Below are 20,375 nucleotides of genomic sequence, written 5' to 3' on the forward strand. Positions count from 1 at the left end.
AATGAGTAAATGGAGTTTCCCTTAGGATGACACCAATACCAGATCACATAGCACTTCTAGTCACCAGAGAAGCCAAGAGAGAACATATATGATGACTACGCACATCTATACTGGTACATCACAGAACAATACTTATATTACTTCCATGAGTAAGTCCTCCACATCCAACTGTGGCTTTATATCAGGGGTAGGCACCTCCAGGCCTCGAGTGCCGGTGTCCTGCAGGTTTTAGATGTCACCCTGTGTCACCACACCTGGATCAAATGATTAGTTCACTCCCAGGCCTCTGGAGAACTTCAAGACATGTTGAGGAGGTAATTTAGCCATTTGAATCAGCTGTGTTGGATCAGGGACATCTAAAACCTGCAGGACACCGGCCCTTGAGGCCTGGAGTTGCCCACCCCTGCTTTACATGAATGAACCATTGAAACGAAATGACTGGCTGAACTTCAGTTCTGCTTTAAATATTCTTGGAGCTTCACCTTCATCCTGAGTCGTCCATTCAGGGGATTGCTTGGCAATTTGGGTCTCGAGGGCTGGTTTGGCATTTCTTCATCTCCAGCGGTCAGGCCCTACTTGGTAATTCTGCCTTGCTGCCATCTGCCCTTTAAGTCACACTGATAATGTGAAGAACTTTTGGAGAAACTGATGCCATGTACTTTATCTTAATGCTAAAGTGTCTTGACTACAGCATACTCACATGACGCCATGGAAATACGTTACCATCACCAGTACAATCCTTATTTCATGCAGAGAGAGCTAGAGCTTACAGATCTTAATATTTCTCTGACCTCTTATTTTAGGTAGAGCCAAATTAGTTGATTTTCCCTGGCAGACCATTAATCTCCCTAATCTAAATTAATAAATGCTGTGGTGTTGGGGATAAAGGGAGAGTCAGAGACGAAGAGCGGTTGAACTTCAGAGACAGTTTATTTAAACTTGAATTCATTTACAGCAGTTCCACTGGGGAGGAAAAGGGTCTGAATGACATCCTAGCCACATTAAAACCTATGGTCCTATCTACTGTATGTACAGGGAGGAGGATGCAGCTCGACAGTGCAGAAGGCACAGAGTTGGCTTAATATTTGCCTGTAAGCGCTGCTAACATGACAAAAAGGATGACAGAGAGGAGGAAGGGCACCTTTTATTGGAGTCATGTCATAGCAAAAAACACAAAACACCAGTATGGTAGCCTGAAACTGCCAACAGCACAGATGAAACAAATTAAAATGAATGTAGGCGTCGTTTAGTTAAATGTGCTGATTTCTTTACATTTTGCTGTCATTTTGTGTTCTTTGCTGTAATTTCACTCTTTTTTCGCTTTTCCATTTATATTATTTGTAATTTTCATTTGCCACCTGTTTCAGAATTTACTTTTTTTTATTTTCTTATTTATTTATTTTCTTATTTTTAGCCATTTGTTGCTCCCTCCAATCAGGCGGCATCTAGATGTGACAAAGGTGTGGAAACTGGTCGGCAAAGACCTGGCAACTATCCAGTCGCTAGGGAAAAGTTTGCATTCCCTGACTGGTTGGCAAGTGGTTGCTGGTACAATCGATTGCAAACTCCACTGAAAACCTTTCAATTGCTTTAGTTGCCTTACCGCTGCAACCTGTTGTGGTTGGTAAGAAATCCAGCAGTAAGGTGGCAAGTTTGCTATTAGGGTCCAAAGCAACCGCAAGGTTTGTAATGCAGCATCGCATAAGTCTTTGCAACCAATTTCATCTCAAATTTCATTTTTCCTCAGCAAACTGCATGACTAAGACTTTCTTTCACTGAGCTTTGTTGTTTTTTTTGACAGTTTCAGTCCTCCATACACAGCGACATGGTGCAACTTAAGGTGAATATGGCGCAACTGTTTTCACGTCATTAGTGATATAGTGGAGTAATTTGAAAACTACAACAGCAAGCATCTGCTCCTTTAAAATCCTTTAAATGTACACTTCACAATAGTTACGATTTGCTTTAGTTTTTCCTGTGCGATTTACAATATGTGATAGATGAAGCAAAGACAATGTTAAGGCATTTTTTGCAATCAGAGATGCAAATTTAACCCACGGAAGGGGGGTGAAAATCGCACAGAAAAGGATATGAAGTAGCTAAATGCAAGTGATACATGTTAAGACAGCTTCATTCACAACTTCAAGTTCCTTTAAATCAATCCTGGCTACCTATCCATACCCAAACAGACCAATTAGAGCTGCCAGATCTTCCAAAAGAAGAAAACAAAAACAAAAACAAAAACAAAAAAAACCAAAAGCAGGTGGGAGCACAATAGATGGATGAGAGAACGCAACAGATCCATGCTCATCATCTGAACAATAGAATTAGGAAGACTTTTTCTAGCATCATTTTCTGTGTATGTGGGGGGGGGTATCGCAACCATTACAACCAAAACCAGTCATTCACTGACATACACACGAAAAACGCAAATGTTAAGTACAGCGTTTCATACAACATGACGGGAAAACCTTACACTATGAAAACCAATCAAAACAAACAACACAATTCAAGTAAAGCCTCCCAAACTGAAAAAATTATATATATTTATATAACATTTTTTGAATCACTTGGAATTCTTGCATCTCAGATTTCGATTACGCTGCTTATAAAAAAAAAGTACATTCAACAGGTACATCAATTATGGAGCAAAATTATAGCAGAGGTAAGTAAAAGTATCGGTAATTCTATTGAAAAGGAAACAAAATACATAATTACAAACAGGCAATCTTTACTTCTGTTCTGTTAAGACCATAGGAAGGTTTTTACTCAATTCTCTGGACACAGATCGCATTTAGACAAGCTCAGACCAATGCAACAAACCAACAGAAATATAGCACTGTCTTTTTGTTTTTGCAAATCTAATATGTGCTGCTGTGCTGCCCTCACAGAGAAACGCAAACAACCAGCAACAACAGATGGAAAGTTTTGCAGGTGGAAGTCGGGGGAGGCGGCTTGTTTTGTCACTGCGACGGTATCCTTTTCAAAAATCAGACGCTCGGAACGAGATTTCAGAGAATTGCAGTCTGCAGCTACACTTCTTTATCCAAAACTCACTCTCATGCATTCACACACAAAATGAGTCTTTGCACAGTTTCATGTCATTCAAAATAATACAAATGTTAGTTTAATAATTAATATATAATAAATGGATAAATATGATAATGGTATTCCCACTGCTGCTCAAAAGTTTGTCCTTGTTTTTTGAAAGAAAAGTACATTCGTATTTAATTCATATTTATATTTGAGAAATGTTGCAATAGTCCCTCTGTTCTGATGGTATAATCTATTCTCAAATGAAAGTATATCCTGGTAAAACGCCGATTGTTTATTATACATTCATGACCACACTGGTTTTTGGATCTAAAGAAGCAACATACTTGGCTAGTCGAGTGCTTTGGATGACTCCTTAAAAACATAATTTTATTCTGAAACTCAGTTTTCCTGTTTTAAGAACTTTCCTGTGGCAATAGGCCACAAACAATGGTGTTTACTACTCCCTTCAGAGACCAGCAGCACCTCACTCTTACAAAAACACATTGAATGAAACTGCCCATTCAGGGTTTCTCAAACTCTGATGTACTCAGCGGTGGACCAACTCCTCCTACTTCTTTCTCTTCTGCTTGGGGGCATTTTAAGTTGTCCTCTAGGGGGAGTAGTGCACACCGTTGTATGAAAGAGGGGTAGTGACCTTCGTTAACCACTGGCTGCCAGAGTAAAATGCGTATTCTTTTATTGGTTAGCAAGTGATTGCCTGAGGCTGCCTGTCATTAGGTGAAACTGGACCAAGGTATAAAGTGCTACACCAAAAACTACCTTGCTATTATTACTGGTTGCAAGCAGAGTCAAAGAATGGCCTGTAGTTCAAAGAATGGCCTGTAGTTTGCATGGAGAACAACAACATGTCTGTAAACACAACTAATTGCCAAATGGTAGTGAAACCAAACAGTGTGATGCAAACTGAAAACTGAAACAGTCCACCGTCAAACTAAAAGCTGCACCTTGTGAAATCTTCCTATTTCATGTAACTTATAGCAGACCAAAGCGATCTGCCAGGTTCTGGTGCAGCACTCCCTTTGCGATCAATTTCACCGATCATCAGCCAGCAGCTTCCTGAAACCACTTGCCAACCAGTCAGAGTACACATTTTTCAGTCACTATGACTCTGCGACTGATGCCTTACATACAGCGGAAACATCAAACTTTTAACATGATAAACTTGCATTTGCTATATATGGAGTCCCAAGAGCACAGGAGCAATGGTTGCTGAAATTGGGCCTCTGAACACCTACATAGATGTATTAAAAATGAGTTATTAATAACCAAAGGATTCACTAAATGATTTACAGTATTTATCATTTCACATTATATTAGACGAAAACTTTTCTTTATAACAAACAAGGATGGTTATGTAAACGTCTGAGCAGCAGCATAATAATCATATTTATTTTTTACATAGAGGCCAATTTGTTTATTTACAAAAAAAAGAAATAATCACAGGAGATAATAACAAAATGTGCAAGACATCCAAAGGTGCACCATCTATGAAAACACTTGAACATGTGCAACTCATATAATTTATCATTTCAAAAAGGTGAAGTAACTAAAGTGTCTAATATAAAGTAACTCAAGGGTCACGTGACATTTACAATAACAGGACAAAGAGCACAAGCTTGATTTCAAACCACAGGCTCGTCATACCAGAACAAATAAAATGTGATATTTGGCTGTGGAAGAAAGGGGGCGGAGAGTTAATGTGGGGAAAGGGACAAAAGTGATGACCCACGCCTATTTTCAAGCAAGCAAGTCCACCGTAGGTAAGGCAAGATCAAATGTTCTGTATCTCCTGGGTGTGACAGAGAGGACTCGATTAAACATCAAAACTGCTGCACAGTGACTGGCAGCAAATTAAATTCAAGAGGCAGGTGAGTGAAGAAGCAACTGACAGAGGAAAGCATAAGGCCAAAAAAAAGAAGAAGAAGAAAAGAATATGTGACAAATTTCAACAACAAACACCAGGAAGTTCTGGTAATTCTTTAACTGCTAATCAAAAGCAGTTTGTAAAAGGAAGATGTGAAATTCTTAAGTTTACAGTCGACACTGTTCACGTATTAATGCGCACAGTGCAATCACCTAAAATCTTTACTTTGTGTTTACTCATATCACTTAAATGTCACTTAGATGTCTGAATGGACTTTAAAGAACCCGATTCTAACTAGAATTTTAATTAAACCTTTAAATTTGGTGCAGAGAAAAGTGCTACTTTATTCCATTCCTCGCTTAAGCTGCTATGGCGAGCACACGCTGAGGATTTAATCATTATTTACCTGCTTTTCTGTTTCCTTAAACATGTTCCAAGTGATTAAACATCACGCTTTGTTATCAGGGCGACAAAACCACTTTGCTTACAGTTGACCTTAAGATATCTAAACATTTACCACTTTGATAAAACACTTCTGTCTATCATGCTTGATAAGGTGAGACCTAATCACCACCAGAAAAAAGAAGTAGCTCTTGGATGTGGCCTTCTGCTTTGTTTCTGTACTGCATGTTTGGACATGGCACTGGGGGGCTCAAGCAAAAATCAAAAGAAATAACAAAAAGGGAAAAAAACCCAAAGAGTTCCTAGAAATATTTACACCACAGATACAGGCACTTGTATATCTTTGGTTGGAGAAACCCAACATTGCAAGAGTAATGCATTCACAGAGCTTTTGTGTCCCTTATTGTATTTCCAGGGTCCACTAGGCAACTGGTAAGTCGTGTTTTTGTTTTTTTAATTAATTTCTTCACTTTCTCTAATTTTGTCCATGTTACAGGTAAGTCCTGCCATTCTCTGATGTCTTTTTAACCCTCTGACAACGCCACCTGCAACAAAAGAAATGGAATTTAGTTTCAGTAATAACAGAAATTTATGATACCAAAAATCTGGTGATGTAGCAAAGAGCGGTGAAAGTGTGACAGAAGAAGACAAGAGTCTTGTTTGCAAGCATTTAACCCCCCACCCCCACCCCCAGCTGATCAATCAAAGCTGATGCACTTTACTGATATTTATTTGGGAAACACGACTGGACTTTATCAGCTATTGGTGACTGTTCCAGTCCATCACCTGTTGTTTTCTGCTGCAATATTTTGAGTGATTTGTGTTATTTTATTTTTGAAAATTTACATTTCAGCATCCTTAAAGTGGTACACAGACAGTATCCAATTCTCATCGCATCTGTCTCGGGATGCAACTATCCATCGTTTTTTTCCCAGTTCTGATATGATAAAGATACTCTGGCTTCTTTATCTGTTGATACAGAGAACAGACATGATGCCAGAGTGAAATTAAGTTAACAAATCAAATTAGTAAGCTGGACTTCCTGCTACTCAGGGTGAGTATGAACCTTTCTTTTATGTATAAGGCAACATTAGGTTCCACTTTCACATTGCTTTCCAAACAATAGAAGCTAAATTATCGCTAGCAAATACAATTGAGAAGATAATTTCACTTAACTGGAAGTCATTAGTAAAATAATGACAAAAGGACCACGACAAATAACATGAACTATTTCTGCTACTCAACTCTACTTTTTTGTTCTAGTCTCACTTCCACATGTGAAATAGAAGTGATAACATTAAGGGGACTTTTAATATTAATAACAACAACAACAACAACAATAGTAAATAAATTGATAGAAAATGCTTAAGGTCCCATAAGTGCAGTAAAGCTTCCCAGCAATTGTTATAGCAAACATAAGCAGTGGGGAAAGTGAGCAAGAGAAGCAAACAGGACAAGCTCTGTGTTAAACCACTGGACCACCAAGAAAAAAGAAAAAAAAAACTGCAAACATGGCGCTGCATTTGTGAAATCCTTTCAAACTGCTGTTTGTTTGCTGTTGTCTTCCCACCAGCAATAAAGGGAAAATAAACAGAGCAAGACTGAACTGAACAGCTTTGCCCGCAGGTCAGCACACTGTCACAGATCAAGCTTTGTAAGTGCAAAACGAGACAGGTACGCAATCAAAATATCAGGTCCCTATGCGTGACCACCAAATACAGCAGTGTGGAGAGGTAGCAGTGGATAGTTGATGTTAAGCACCAGTGTAACGGTTAGCACTGGTTTAAACCCAAGCTGGGGCTACACCCCGTGCCTGTGTGGGGTTCCTCCAGCTTCCTCCCACAGTCCAAAGACATGGGTCTCAAATTATCTGGTGAATCGTCAGTAGAAGACAGGTTGAACAGAACCTTGTATGCTGCATGTATAGTTATGAACGTGTGGTTAAATGTGGCTTGTAGTCTCTGTAATCTGAGTGTTCGACATTTATGTGCCTCACAAATTTCAGCTCCAACAATCTAACCCGGACACGATGCTACATATGCTTAAACACACATATTATATCTCCTTGTGTTTGTTACGTTAGACACATCAAAGAGTCCATCTGTTTGCTTGCTGGTGGTCTCCACTTTAGAACGAAACACACAGACCAATGAATATGTGGGAAACTGCCAGTTAGTGGACTGGTAGTTTGGGTGTAACCAAAGCAGAGTCATGCAGAGGTAAACACACCAAGAAGACAGACATACTGCATTCTGTTTGTTTTGCTCCTCTCTTCAATATTTCAAACTAAGGGTCCCAAGATGAGCTCTTAGATAAAGAAATCTGCAGCTGTTGCCCCACCTTCCTTATCCAAGCAAATAAAAAAACAGCTATGTTAGCAAGTTCACTACTTTGTGAACTTGCTATGTGTATAGGGAAAACGAACTGTGCTACATGCAACGAACAATAAGATCAAGGAAGACGAACTCCCTTCACCTCTGGAAGCGAGATGCAACTACTTCAAATACAATGATGTTCACCCAGACTTTTACACCAAATCTTACACCATTCGGACGTCTTTATTATGCTATCAAGGGAAGCTTAAATATTCTTTCATTTGGTTTGGAGTTTGTAAGGAGTTCATGTGCCAAAACAAACAAACAAAAAGCAGAAATAGCAGGAAATCAGCAGAGTCATTGATTGGAGCGAGTCTTTGACCGATCACTGGTCAGTTGATACTTGACTGAAACTACCTGTTGAAGTCATATAGCACTGCTGGTGTCTGTTGTACCTTCTCAGGACAGAAGTCAGGGTTGGTTTGTCGCACTTTGCCAGGCCGCCCTTTTATGACTGCATAGCAGAACATAGTGATGACCATGACAAACAGGAAGTAGCTAGTGTGCATCAGGTGAAGGTTGATGAGGGAACGGTCATCCTAGTAAGACAAGTGTTAAAAGACACGGTTTAATGTCACAGAGTAACTTCAGGTTTTATTTCAAGCAGAAGGCTACAAGCTTGATTTTTTTTTTTATTACTCACTGCACAGGTTATCTGTAGTTTTTGGTGAAGGTGGTACACTAAAAAAAAATAATTACTTATAATAGTTACTGCATGCATGTGGGTTTTCTCTTAACAGCTGCAGCTCCATGTTACACAGATCAGCCATTTCTCGTTAGAATAGGTCTTAACATGTCTGCAGTTTTCAGGAGTATTCTTCAGCTGCTGTTCATACTTACCGTGCTGCCTGCGTCAATACCTCAGACAACAGTATGCGATTTTCCTCTGAACTCCACTTTGCGGCTCCTCGTCAAAATGCATCATCAAAAATTCCTCAAAATCACAAACGTGTTCCCTCATTGTTCAATCTTGCCTTTCCATTACTGTAAGTACCTAATGAAGGTTCAGGTACAATAAGTGAGGTGAAACTGAAAAACCCACACTGACACAAGGTATTCATGGTTAACTGATGCGTCGTCTCTACACGTAGGTAGTTTTTATCGCTCTCCTTAGGCGACAGAAACATTAATTATGCGAGTTGATGGTACAACTTAATGGCCCGCTCTGTTTAGAATGACAGGTCCTTCTGGCTGCTGTCTGATATAATCTAATGCAAAATTATAGTTGAAACACAAGCACATTTAACTGCACAGTAACCTTCTAGAGTGAAATATTAAAACATAATTAAAGCAGAGCCATTATAATCATGTCCAAATCTGTATTTTTATTCATGCACTCTATTAGAACAGCTTCAGATTCAGAGTTCAAGATCATCCTTCTTCATCTTAAACTGGGCCTTGGTGCAACACTTCCGTTAATCCTCAGTCTGAAACGATGTATTTAAGATGCCTTCCTCCTGCTTTTTAACCTCAACTTTCTTTCATTTGTTGCCCCTTATAAAAGAACGTTTTGAACCGCTGGAGGGGACTAATGTGCAAAAGACTGATGTGAGAGAGTGTTTATAGCAGTCTGAAGCCTGAGCTTTTGGTTCACATGGATTACTTACACGTACGATAACCTGATTAATCTGAAACTCTGGCGGTATGTAACGTGAGCCTATAACACTGTACCAGTACATATATTGGGGAAAAGCATATTAAGTCCACTCTAATGATAATTTAATTCCAGCCTCGCTGGTACATTTGCAGCTCAAATGCAGCTCACTGTTCCTGGAACAACCTACGCCCATCAGTACAGATCTAAATCCCTTTCAGAATAAACTATGGGTTGAGGAACATTTACCCCTAAGAGGGTAAATGATCTCTCTGTGTTACAATGAGTTAAAAAAAAAAAAAAAAAAAATACTATCAACAAAGTATACCATTCTTATTCTCAGTAATCCTACTTGTTTAAATCATGGGGAAATGACACTAAAAGGACGTATATCACAGAAACTTCAAGTCTATTTGTTTTTACTTTTACATATTTAAATGAAATGAAACATAAAGAATTACTGTTGAAATTCAAAAACTGTGAGGAGGTGTGGTGACTCACATCTGGAACAATCACGGTAAGTTTTGGGTTGAGTGCATGGTACACCTTGCCAATGGCTCCTTTGTAACACCAGAAGGGGTTGTAGTCCTGACTGTACTTGGTATCTGAGTCACGGACTGTGGTGAACACCTTGTACCAAGATGTGGCATTGGTGTACGTCTCTGGCACGCAGTGTGGTGGCTGCCTGCAAACAAAAAAACAAGGGCTTTTGTTAACTGGTGCAGTGGAACGGTTCACACCATATTGTAGCAGAAAATCGTACAGATGTTGTTGCTGTTTATCTGCTCTGTATATTTTCTTGTTTATTTGTGTCAAACATCCTTATTATGAGAAATTGCTTATTTGGGTGACACCAGATTATCCATCCTGACAGGAAGGAAAACAAATGCGACACACAGATGCCACAGCTGCTCACAGGGGAAAAAAGCACAAGAGCAGACATATCAAGAGGTTTTTATCAATTTTAAATAATAATTATAGTAATAAATAAGTAAAGTAAAAATTGTGGATAACAATTTATAACTTCTTAATGTATAATTCCATATTATGCAGTTTACAACTGGGCCACCAGAGGGCTCTAAAGCAGTATCCAAGGCAACTGATCCAATAAAACAAAATGACTGTCTACAAATAATGATAAAGTACTGCTACTACACTAATAAATGGCATAGTTCAGTAAAACATAACAAATGAAGCTTAATTAGTCTGATGGAGCCTCGCTCGCACTGCCAGTTCACACTCTACACTTTAGCAGGACTGCTTTGGCTATCTTTAGTTTTACAAAGTGACAAGTCATCCTATCACTGATCTCAAGTACTGCTGACGTCCAGGCCCGCGTTTCATCATATTTGCAACATGCAAGGTGATGCAGTTTGCACCTTGATTACCTCTTGCTTATCTTGACCGATTCAGTTAATCAAAATGAGTGGCATATGTGTGTTCCTTGCATGGGCATGCACAAGCCCTGCAAAAATATTTGAGTCAATGATTTGCAAAATGTAACGCTGTAGTAACAAAGTACTTGCAAATCACTTTAACTGCAGAGCTACAAAAGGAAGCTGCACATTACTACACATTTTGTGGTTTCTCAAATGGTTCAAAATTACAAACAACAACAAAAAATGCATGTTTCTGTAAAACAAGGCAACACAGACTTATTGCCTTTACTGAATGATAAACTCCTCAAAGCTGCATTTCATTTAGTCTGCATCAGAAAGCTCAAGACTAATTTAGTGCGCTTGTTCCCTTGAGTTATGGAGGCAGTCCAACTCACACTGTGACTGGGAAGATATTGCTGGCCGCTGTGATGGTCATGCAAGTGCTGAACACCACCTGCTCGCAGTGACCGTGCAGAACACAGTCGTCCGAGTTCCAGGATACGGGCAGAGTGAACGTGATGTTTATTTCTTCATGAGCTTCTCGGCCTACAGGCAAAACAAAGACAACGAGAGCAGCAGAGATTGTTTTAAACTTTTCATGACAAGATGTCATCAACTCATTTCTTTCACATTTTAATCACAATGTAATGTTTTTAAGGCAGCCTCGTGTTGCATTTCCATGACCCCACAATCAAGCTAAAAACCTCTGAGCTCTAAAGCAAATATCAGAGGCATGAACAGTCCAAACAGTATGAATACAACTCCTGCAGCGGGAGGCTCATACCAAGCTACCCCCTGATAACTAATGACAGGCTGATTTTGTAGGCTTATGCAATATTTTTCAAACTGCAAAGGAGATTAGAGGATTATCAGTCAAACTGAGTGGACTCCTGGGTGTGACTTAGGACTGACGTGTTCATCCAGATGGAGGAGACAATGGAGAAAACAAAAGGAATTCTCACAAAGTCCAAAAACTGTTCTACTAGGCAACTTGTGCTTTATACAACTCTAGTTTAAATAGATGAGAAACTTCAATGTACAATAATAAAAATAAGCATTTATACTAAAAAAAAAAAAACCTGTCAGCAGAACAGGTTTCATTTGTTTTTTCTCTCCGACTAATACGTTTGTTGCCATTCAAACTCAAGATAATGCTACCTGTTCCTGTTCTAACAGCTCAGCCAATCACAACACCAGCACAATACATCAAAAGACAAACTAGGGCCTCTTTATGAGATTTAATTTACAAAATAAGGCTGCAGGACATAATTTTAAACGAGAATCAAGGTGAGACAGTACAGTTCAGATGAGTACATTTTGATGTTATGTTACATAATCAGTTTCATTCAGAAAGTCATGCCAGCGTTTGGATCTCTGCTCTCATAAAGGCTCAAGCAAACCCCACCCTCCACTGACTTTCCAGTCCAACAAGAAGTAATAGCGTAAAGTCTGAGAAAGTTATTCCAACCAGCTGTATGCGTGACAATAATAGTTCATCATTATCCATTAATATCGACAACAACAATATTTTTGGTTTGTGTAAACAGGAACTAAATCACTTTCTTCAAATAGAGAATTGCAGATGACTACCTGTTTTTTAAGGGTTAATTTGGATCTAAAATGACACGTTCAACCACTGAAGTCAATGACGCAAAGTGACTGAGGCAGCAGGAACCTGCAACCAGAAACCTGCCCTTAAAAGGAGAGCATGGGTCACTCCGAACAGACACAGCAACAGACACTAAACTTGAATCACAGAGTTATTTATTTTAAATGCAAAATTATTCTTACTGACAATTCAACAGACCTCTTCTTTGACAATTTTCACCGCCATTCATCTGTTTCACTCCAGACCTGGCAGGTACACACACGTGCACTGCTGCTTACCCAAATAAGTTCAGTGCTGAGTGTGATGTAGTTTGGATGAGCAGCTCTTATAATTTGGGTAAAAACTGTTATTTGTTGCCAATGTTTCATCTACACTGTCAGAAGACATGCGCATACAGGCATGTTTGCTTGACTCTCTTTATGAGAATACTGATTAACATTAATGCATTCATCAGCCTCTTACAGTTGGACATGTACAAAGTACATTTTCGTTTTTTTTAATCATCATTTGCTTTGGTTTCCTGTGATAAATGACTTAATTCACTCATATAATTAGAACAATCAAAATGCAAGGAAGCCGCAAGCCACAATCTGCCTTTTTTCAACAAACACAATCACACACACACACACACACACACACACACACACACACACACACACACACACACACACACACACACACACACACACACACTCCCTCACACACACTAATAATGACCGTTTCCTGATAGCTGTCCTTGTTTCAAAGCAGCACGTTCTGACGGCATGTGACATTCTGGTAACTGTAGCCATTTCCAAATAACCAGGCTTACACTCTCTCCAAACAAGCGCTGCATTGAAGTCATATAAAAAAAAAAATCATTTGACTAAAAACTTTGCCTCTAAGTAATAAAAAATAAAAAATTGGACTTCATGTGGACATAGTAAATCCTGAACTTTGAAAGTTGGCTACATTAAGCAGAGTCTGTTAGCCAGAAATCTGCCAAGTGTAATGTTTCACACATTTTTTTTTTTTTTGCCATGCCTTCCTCATTCCAACATGCAGCACCTCAGAAGCGAAGCAGCAAGAAAACACACATGGTCTTTCAGTGTGTATCAGCACTTTAGACAAAAGGAAAAGTTCACTAAGGCACAATCACATAAGCCCGCAGACACGTTCAGAAGCTTCACAGCGTTTTAGGAATTCACGTTTCACTTTGACAGTTGGACTCACCGGGATCAGCTTAACGTTACACAACACCTCTGCTGTTTGCTCACCATGTCGAAGTCAAGTCACAGCACAGAGAGGTAAAGTAAAAAGCCCAACAGAAGATGCGTCTGACATCAGCAAAAGGTTTCACACAGCCACAATGCAAAAACTCTCCACACTATAGAGAACACATGTTTCTCCCATGATAATTAAAGAAAGCACCTGTTGCACAGCACGAGCAATGACTGTAGAATTCATCCGAGTTTCCAAATTTGCCTGTCCATGAAAGGGTTCAGAGCAAATGCGGAATTCCTAATTTGTCAGATACAAAGATATCCTCTGCTAAGCAATGCCTGAAAGGCCTGATCACCACCTGTTACATCAAGACTCCTGCGCCATTTTAAACAATCGAAACAAATGCTTTTTTTAATACCTGAAAATTAAGAAATAAGATCAAATAACACTGATATAAGGTATTATATTTTTGCCTTTTATAGACAAGACATAACTACTACTTGGTATACAGCTATTTAACTGTAAAATCATCCCAACAGCACAGTATTTAAGGCTCGCCTTTACATGAAATTAAAGCCAATCTCTGAACTTTTGGATGCTGGCCAAACTAAACAAGGAAGTTGAAGATGTATGGTACACTGACAACCATTTGAGCCACAGCTGACTTAGCTGTATCCTATTGATTTTAGATAAAAGGGTATTAAAATACCTTGTGCACATTTAATACCTCTTACAAATTTAGGGGAAATATAGAGGCAATTAAGAACTTGACTGATTTCGATTTCAAACCTTTTCATGACCCCTAAAAACCAACATATTGTTGTTATTTTTTAGGCTACTCTACATCTGTATGAGCTGACATGTATTAGGAGTACATCTACCACCTGCAGTGGCAAGTAACAATCTTTCTTCTTCCTTAATCGGAGCTACAAGGCAATTAGACATTGTATGACAACAACACGTGGAATTTTGGAAATATTTCTGGCTATGCAACCTTCATGTATATAAACTGGAATCATGTGAAAACAGTTTTTTTTACTGATGTAGATAAACAGGGAAGTAGTTTATCCTACTTTACAAGTCAGACTGACTACAGAGCAATCAAACCTAGCAAAGAAATATGAGAACCTACCTGAGAGGCCTACTTGCTGCCCCAGCACCGTGGCATACAGGTGGGTGATATTGCGAGAATACCCTCCAAACGGACGCTGAGGGTCCAGCGTGAGGGTAATGGGGACTGAGATGTTAATGGGCCCCGAGTCCTCCAGCAGTAGGGGAACCTGAGTGCTGGAACGAGCCTGGCCGCTAGTCACCACCATGCTCTCCGGCGTGGTCGACTCGTTCAGGCCGTGCTTTATCGTTTCATTCTCTGACACACAAAAGTCCAGCTCATTGAAGCGCAACAGAAAGGTGTTCCAGTCCTGTGAAAACAGTGAATATGTTTTTAACTGCCAGACATGACATGCCATTATTGTGAAATACCATGCACAGAAAATAATGTACAATGTTGCCGTTACTGTATGTATTTGTAGACAATATTTTATCTCTGTGCAACATTTAGTTTGGTTACAATGCATCCAAGTGTTTAAACTAGAACAACCTTTTTCATTTGCATATGTCTCCTGTTCAGATTTACATGCTGCACACTGTGCAGAGAATGTGTATACTATATCATAACTTGTTCCCTCTGCATGCCGAGAGCTGAGGCAAAGCTAGTTGCTTAGTGCAGGTTGTTTGTCAGCTTTATCCTCCAAAAGCTACCTGATCAAACATCATAAATCCTGGCTGAGAGATGGTGCATGACCAAAAGAAGAATTCATGAAATTTCTGTGTAGGTCCAAATCGTTTTCTTTTGAACTGGGCTTGGCAGAGCACCATGTGCTCCAAATGCCCCTTAAACCTGACTCACATCAGAGCCAGGTGAAAAGGAGTCAGATACATATATACCCCACTTTATCCTACAAGAGAGCCGTTTTCAGCCTTAAAACCTGCAGTGCAGTTGAAGCATGGTTTTAATAAAAAAAAATGCATCCTTTAGTCATAAAGCAGGCAATAAAGGTCACCACCTGACATTCAGCATTAGCAGTGATCACACTTTACCGTTTTAGGTCACATAATTTCATCTACTTCAAAAAACTGCACGGGTGTGCCTTACCTCGGTCAACTCTGGAGACTTGATCTCTTTAATCTTGAAGAAATAACCGATGGTCAGGAAGGCGATGGCCACCGCACTTACACTGATCATAAAAATGACCAGAGGTGGACGGTTGTTGATGTAGCTTCTCAGGTTCTCTATAGGATTTAACAGGTACACCTGCACACAGACAAACACAGATTAGCTAAAATTTAAGTATGAGAGAGAGTGTGCTTGCTTTGCATTGAGGTTTGCACTAAGAGACAAACCTAACTTAAATGACTGATACGAAGCATATGAGCATACGTGCTCAAAAACAAGCGAAAAACGATGACAAAGTGATGCATTAAATGCTTTAAACACAGCATTAGCAGTGATCACACTTTCAAATCAGCTGCTAATACAGAGGTGTAAAAATGAAGAAAAAAAAAAAGAAGTCTGCTTTAGAGTCCAGTTTAAGATCGTGCACAGACTAAACACCAACAAATATGCTAGGCTCACACTTAAATCTACCTTTAACCTTTAAAAATTATGCTTCAGAGTTACTCTGCACTATGGTGCAGAGTAACTCTGAAGCATAATTTTTAAACAATTACAATTACATTGTCTGAAATTTAAGCAAATGAGGCCATTTCTGGCAGACAGTTCGCCACCAGAGTCATCACTAGTGACGCATTATAGGCAAACCACATTTAGGTGATCTGTCTTGCCAGCACAGGGAAGTGAATACTTATGGTTATGGTTTATAGTGTATTTTATTGTACAACTGTGCATCATATAAATACTGCGTATCATCAGCATGAAATAACACTATAAAAAAAATGTATTCAGCATTGTATCTGGTTAAGCCCCACTGATACAGTTTTTCATATCCTGATAATAAACATAAGACAGCATTAATGTTGTTAAATGACACCGCAGTCAAATCAGACCGGTATACACAAATTGGCCACAGGTCTTTCAAAAATGCCACTCAACTGGTTCAGCAAGTTGCTTTGGCTGTGGAATTATTTAAACAGGAAATTTATCAGCAGAACTACCTTTAAAAAAATCTTCTCACTCAATCAAATAAAACTTTGAAAATTGCACTGATGCTTTGGAACAGAGTATATATCTAATAAAATGCAAATTATTTTACACTTGCAAAGCCAGTCAGATGGAACTATGCAGGCAATACGCTCACGGTCTTTGACATGTTTACCACGATGGGGAACTAAGATAAACTGTTGGCTCTAATAATTACAGCACCTCTACATGATTCAAGGATCCCCGTGTGAGCTTTTTATGCATGTTTATTTAACTCATTGCCCTTTATCGAGTGTGCAGTACAGTAAGCAAGGACATTTCCGCGTATTTCTAAAGTTGTCAAAACATCCAACTGTATACTGAAAGAATTCAAAGAATTAATGCAAAACGTTGATGCAACAGAATTGGGACGATAGTGTGAACATCTAATTCTACAATTAACGCCCTACTAGAAGACACCGTCGATATTATGACAGGAAATAGTTTAAAACTGCAGACGTGCGTTAATTCAGCCCTGTGTTTAAACGACAGGCAGGTGACAAGCTCTCAGTAACATACTACGACTCGGGTCGCTAGCTACCTCGACAAAGTGACAAAACTGGCTAAATTAGATGAAAAGCACGCACAAGCTGTCCTTACCATTTTTCCCGTGTGTTCCTCTGACGGATGCTAGCTGGAAGGTTCGTTTCGGGCCACAATAACAAGGCAGCTAGCTCTCTGCGAAGCTAGCCTGTGCTGCTAGCTTACTCGCTTTCCTGAAGCTAGTCCCTGCTGAATATCCCGCGGAACAGCAAAAATCGATGTTCGCTTGAGACAGCCGGGCTTTCAGCACACCAAACACCGTGTGTACTGCTTCCCATTCTTTGCTCTAAAGCTCACTGCTGCACTAATGAGAAGTATTTTTTTCTTGTACAGCCTGGAACAACGTCAATAATGTCTCCGGGTCCTCCCTCTCTGTCGACATATCGTCCGCGCCCCCGCACTGCGTAGTAAAAACGTCGCACCGCACCGCCGCCGTCGTGTTATTTTCATAGAACCTACGCCTGAAAATAGACATCAGTACGCCGGCGATGCACAGGCTTACGCAATTTACGTAGGGGACAAGCGATTCAGCACAAATTATTGGAGCCTTTTGCTGCGTTGAGGTGCCATAGGAAACGAAAGGTTTGAAAGGGAACGTCTGACGTTTTCTTTTTTCTTCTTTCTTTTGTCATGTTTCCAAATGTCCCATTGTAAAAGGGTTGAAAAGCCGTAAAAACTGATCCGTTATTTATGCTATGTATTTACGAAAACCAAATAATAAACCATCAAAAGATTAGGTTGTTCCAGGTCAGGCATCAATGGTACACTTTTAATTAGATATTTTAATTGCCGTCTGCTATGCTAGTATTGGTACAACCAATATTCTAAAACCTGAAAAAGTTAATATTAATATTGTTTAAGAAATTTAACTTAAGTTTAAGGACGTAATTTATATTACCCTCAAAATCGACCTTTCCCTATTTATCAAAAGACACACATTTTGCTTTGTTCTTTAAAAAAAAGTTTTCAGCACTTATTTTCAAATCCTTGCTCAAATACACTATTGTGGTAACAGGGCTCAAATTAGAGTAAGGGGGTTGCACAAGATAACAGGTTGAATGGATATATTTCTTTTTAGATGTAGAGCCATGATATGTAACAAATAAATACTCAGAAAAGCAGAAATGTTTTATTTTTGTTTTTTTATGTTTGGAATCTTTGATTTAAGCTGCCTCCAAGCCCTCCCCCCACGCTACACTGAAAAGGATAAACAGAAGATAATGGATAGATGGATGTTTGATTTATATGTTCGGTCTACCGTTTACTTTTTAAAATACGTTGAACAGTGGTTCAACAATCAGACACAAAATCAGAATAAAAACGTGGATTTATAACTTATTTGAATAATAATATTTGAAATACAATTTAGTGATCAAGAAGCTGGAACAAGAGAACATAGTTTTAAGAGACATTTTGTATTTTAATTAATATTTTGTATAATTACAGCTGTCTCAGGACAGATGTCATTTACACACCAAATATATGTTTTAGTATTTTCTGCATGGATTATTCTTAAATTCGTGCCTGGACAGAAAATACACTGCCTCCTGCTGTTCAGCCTTAGGCCCAGCAGAGGTCGCTAAAGGGCTAGAAACAGTTTCTAGCCAAAGCAAGCATTTCAGTTTTCGCAAATGCAGTAGGCCAGAACTGAAACAAATCGCTTTTTACATGTTTTCGTTTATCTTACAGCAAAGTCAAGTTTGCCCACAAAGCGCTACTGTTCTGCTAAAGCAGTTGATCGGGCTGTAAATGATTTACGACAAGGTAAACTCGTTGATGGCACACGTTGAGAAGCGATGGACGTTACACCAAAAGACGAACTTGCGCATCTGTATTTTAAAAAAGCGGATGGTTGCGATGCTTGAAAAATGACTGCTACTAGCAGCCTGTTGCTGAAAGGATCTTTTCCTCATAACTGCAGTCTGCAGCCCATCAACTCTGAAATGCAACTACTCCAGAAATTATACATCATTTCCATAAACAGGGAATACTGGCATGGTCCTAGGCCTCTAAACACAACTTCTCATGACACAGATCCTACATATGCAACAACAAAGTTATTCAACTAAAACACAAAATTATTTTAATCCAGAAATGGATCATCTACAATGATGTCATCCAAGTTCAAAGATGGGTTGTTATCTTATAGTGAATTCCATGTTATAAATATAGAACATGTACCAGACATATCAGACAAATACTGTATTGTGACTAAAATAATAATAATAAAAAAACTTTAAAATAACAATAATAATTTAAAGCCTGGGAAGATTTAAACTGAATATTGATCATTTCTGTGATTTAAATAAATAAACTATTCCTCATTTATTTTGTTTGTATATGTATTCCAAAATATGCTGGATTAATGTGCAATAGTTTGTAATTTGAAAAAAACAACAACAAAAAAACAGGCAAAATGCCCATGCTTTATTATACAGCTGTTTTATTTTGTGAAAACACAGTGGATAAAAACATTTGTTTTCTGGGGAAGTTTCTGATAATTCTGGGAACGTTTCATGTACGTAAAATAAAATAAATTTTAAAAATGTTGGTATATTTTTAATTGATATCATTCTTTAATTTTCGCATAGATTTGAAAACTTAAACAGCGGCAACGACCCTAACAGTACTCGATATGTATAAAATTATTGACTAACAAAGGCAAATCGAATGCAGAAGAAACTCTGGTGCGAGCTCTATCACAATTTCCAAATATTATTATGTAATTTTTACATAATACATAATTTTTCCTCCCATTATTACGTTTCAACTGTTCCCTGGGACTGTATTTACCTCTTTTCGACTGTAAATCTGGTCATATACTGTCATTGTTATTGTTACGTTGCTGTTTATATTTGTTTAAATAAAGTTTCTGGAAAGAAAAAAAAGGCTGCAGCCCATGCTTCTTAGCCTACACACTAGCCCCTTTAGGATTGCTAGTTGTGTCAAGTTAATCGGGGTTAAGCAGAAAGTTTCCGGAAATGGCTGCTTGTCTTTTAAAATAAAGCGTCAAGTTTCCTTTTGGATACAAATTAGGGCACCTTTTACTATTTTTGTAAGGGGACAGTTTCATGCAATTAATACAAAGGAGTTACATACAAGTCGTAAATAGTCGGAACTGTTCTAAATCGAACTACTACAAATTTCATT

The 20,375-nt window shown here is 38.7% G+C and overlaps 1 protein-coding gene across 2 annotated transcripts; it reads right to left on the reverse strand.

The window, feature by feature from the left end:
• Positions 1-911: 911 nt before the first annotated feature.
• tmem248 (transmembrane protein 248) lies at positions 912-17,636 on the reverse strand. Of its 2 annotated transcripts, none has more exons than XM_005458248.4 (7): positions 17,283-17,636; positions 15,639-15,797; positions 14,616-14,904; positions 11,067-11,217; positions 9,794-9,977; positions 8,094-8,237; positions 912-5,868 (listed from the first exon to the last, which is right to left on the reverse strand). In XM_005458248.4, exons 1-7 carry the CDS (start codon positions 17,283-17,285, stop codon positions 5,848-5,850), a joined length of 951 nt encoding a protein of 316 aa, XP_005458305.1. In that variant the 5' UTR covers positions 17,286-17,636; the 3' UTR covers positions 912-5,847. The 2 variants fall into 2 exon arrangements, with proteins under 2 accessions (XP_005458305.1, XP_005458304.1); XM_005458247.4 differs by having other exon boundaries at positions 8,056-8,237.
• Between the last annotated feature and the right edge of the window lie 2,739 nt (positions 17,637-20,375).

The sequence above is a fragment of the Oreochromis niloticus genome, linkage group LG10 (assembly GCF_001858045.2).
Source record: "Oreochromis niloticus isolate F11D_XX linkage group LG10, O_niloticus_UMD_NMBU, whole genome shotgun sequence".
Lineage (NCBI taxonomy): Eukaryota > Metazoa > Chordata > Actinopteri > Cichliformes > Cichlidae > Oreochromis > Oreochromis niloticus.

Excerpts from the sequence above, each read along its gene's own strand:
- tmem248 (XM_005458247.4), bottom strand. Across the intron at positions 9,978-11,066 it reads AATATCTTCCCAGTCACAGT|GCAGCCACCACACTGCGTGC; the intron begins GTGAGTTGGACT and ends TTTTGTTTGCAG. Across the intron at positions 5,869-8,055 it reads GTGCTATATGACTTCAACAG|GTGGCGTTGTCAGAGGGTTA; the intron begins GTAGTTTCAGTC and ends CTTTTGTTGCAG.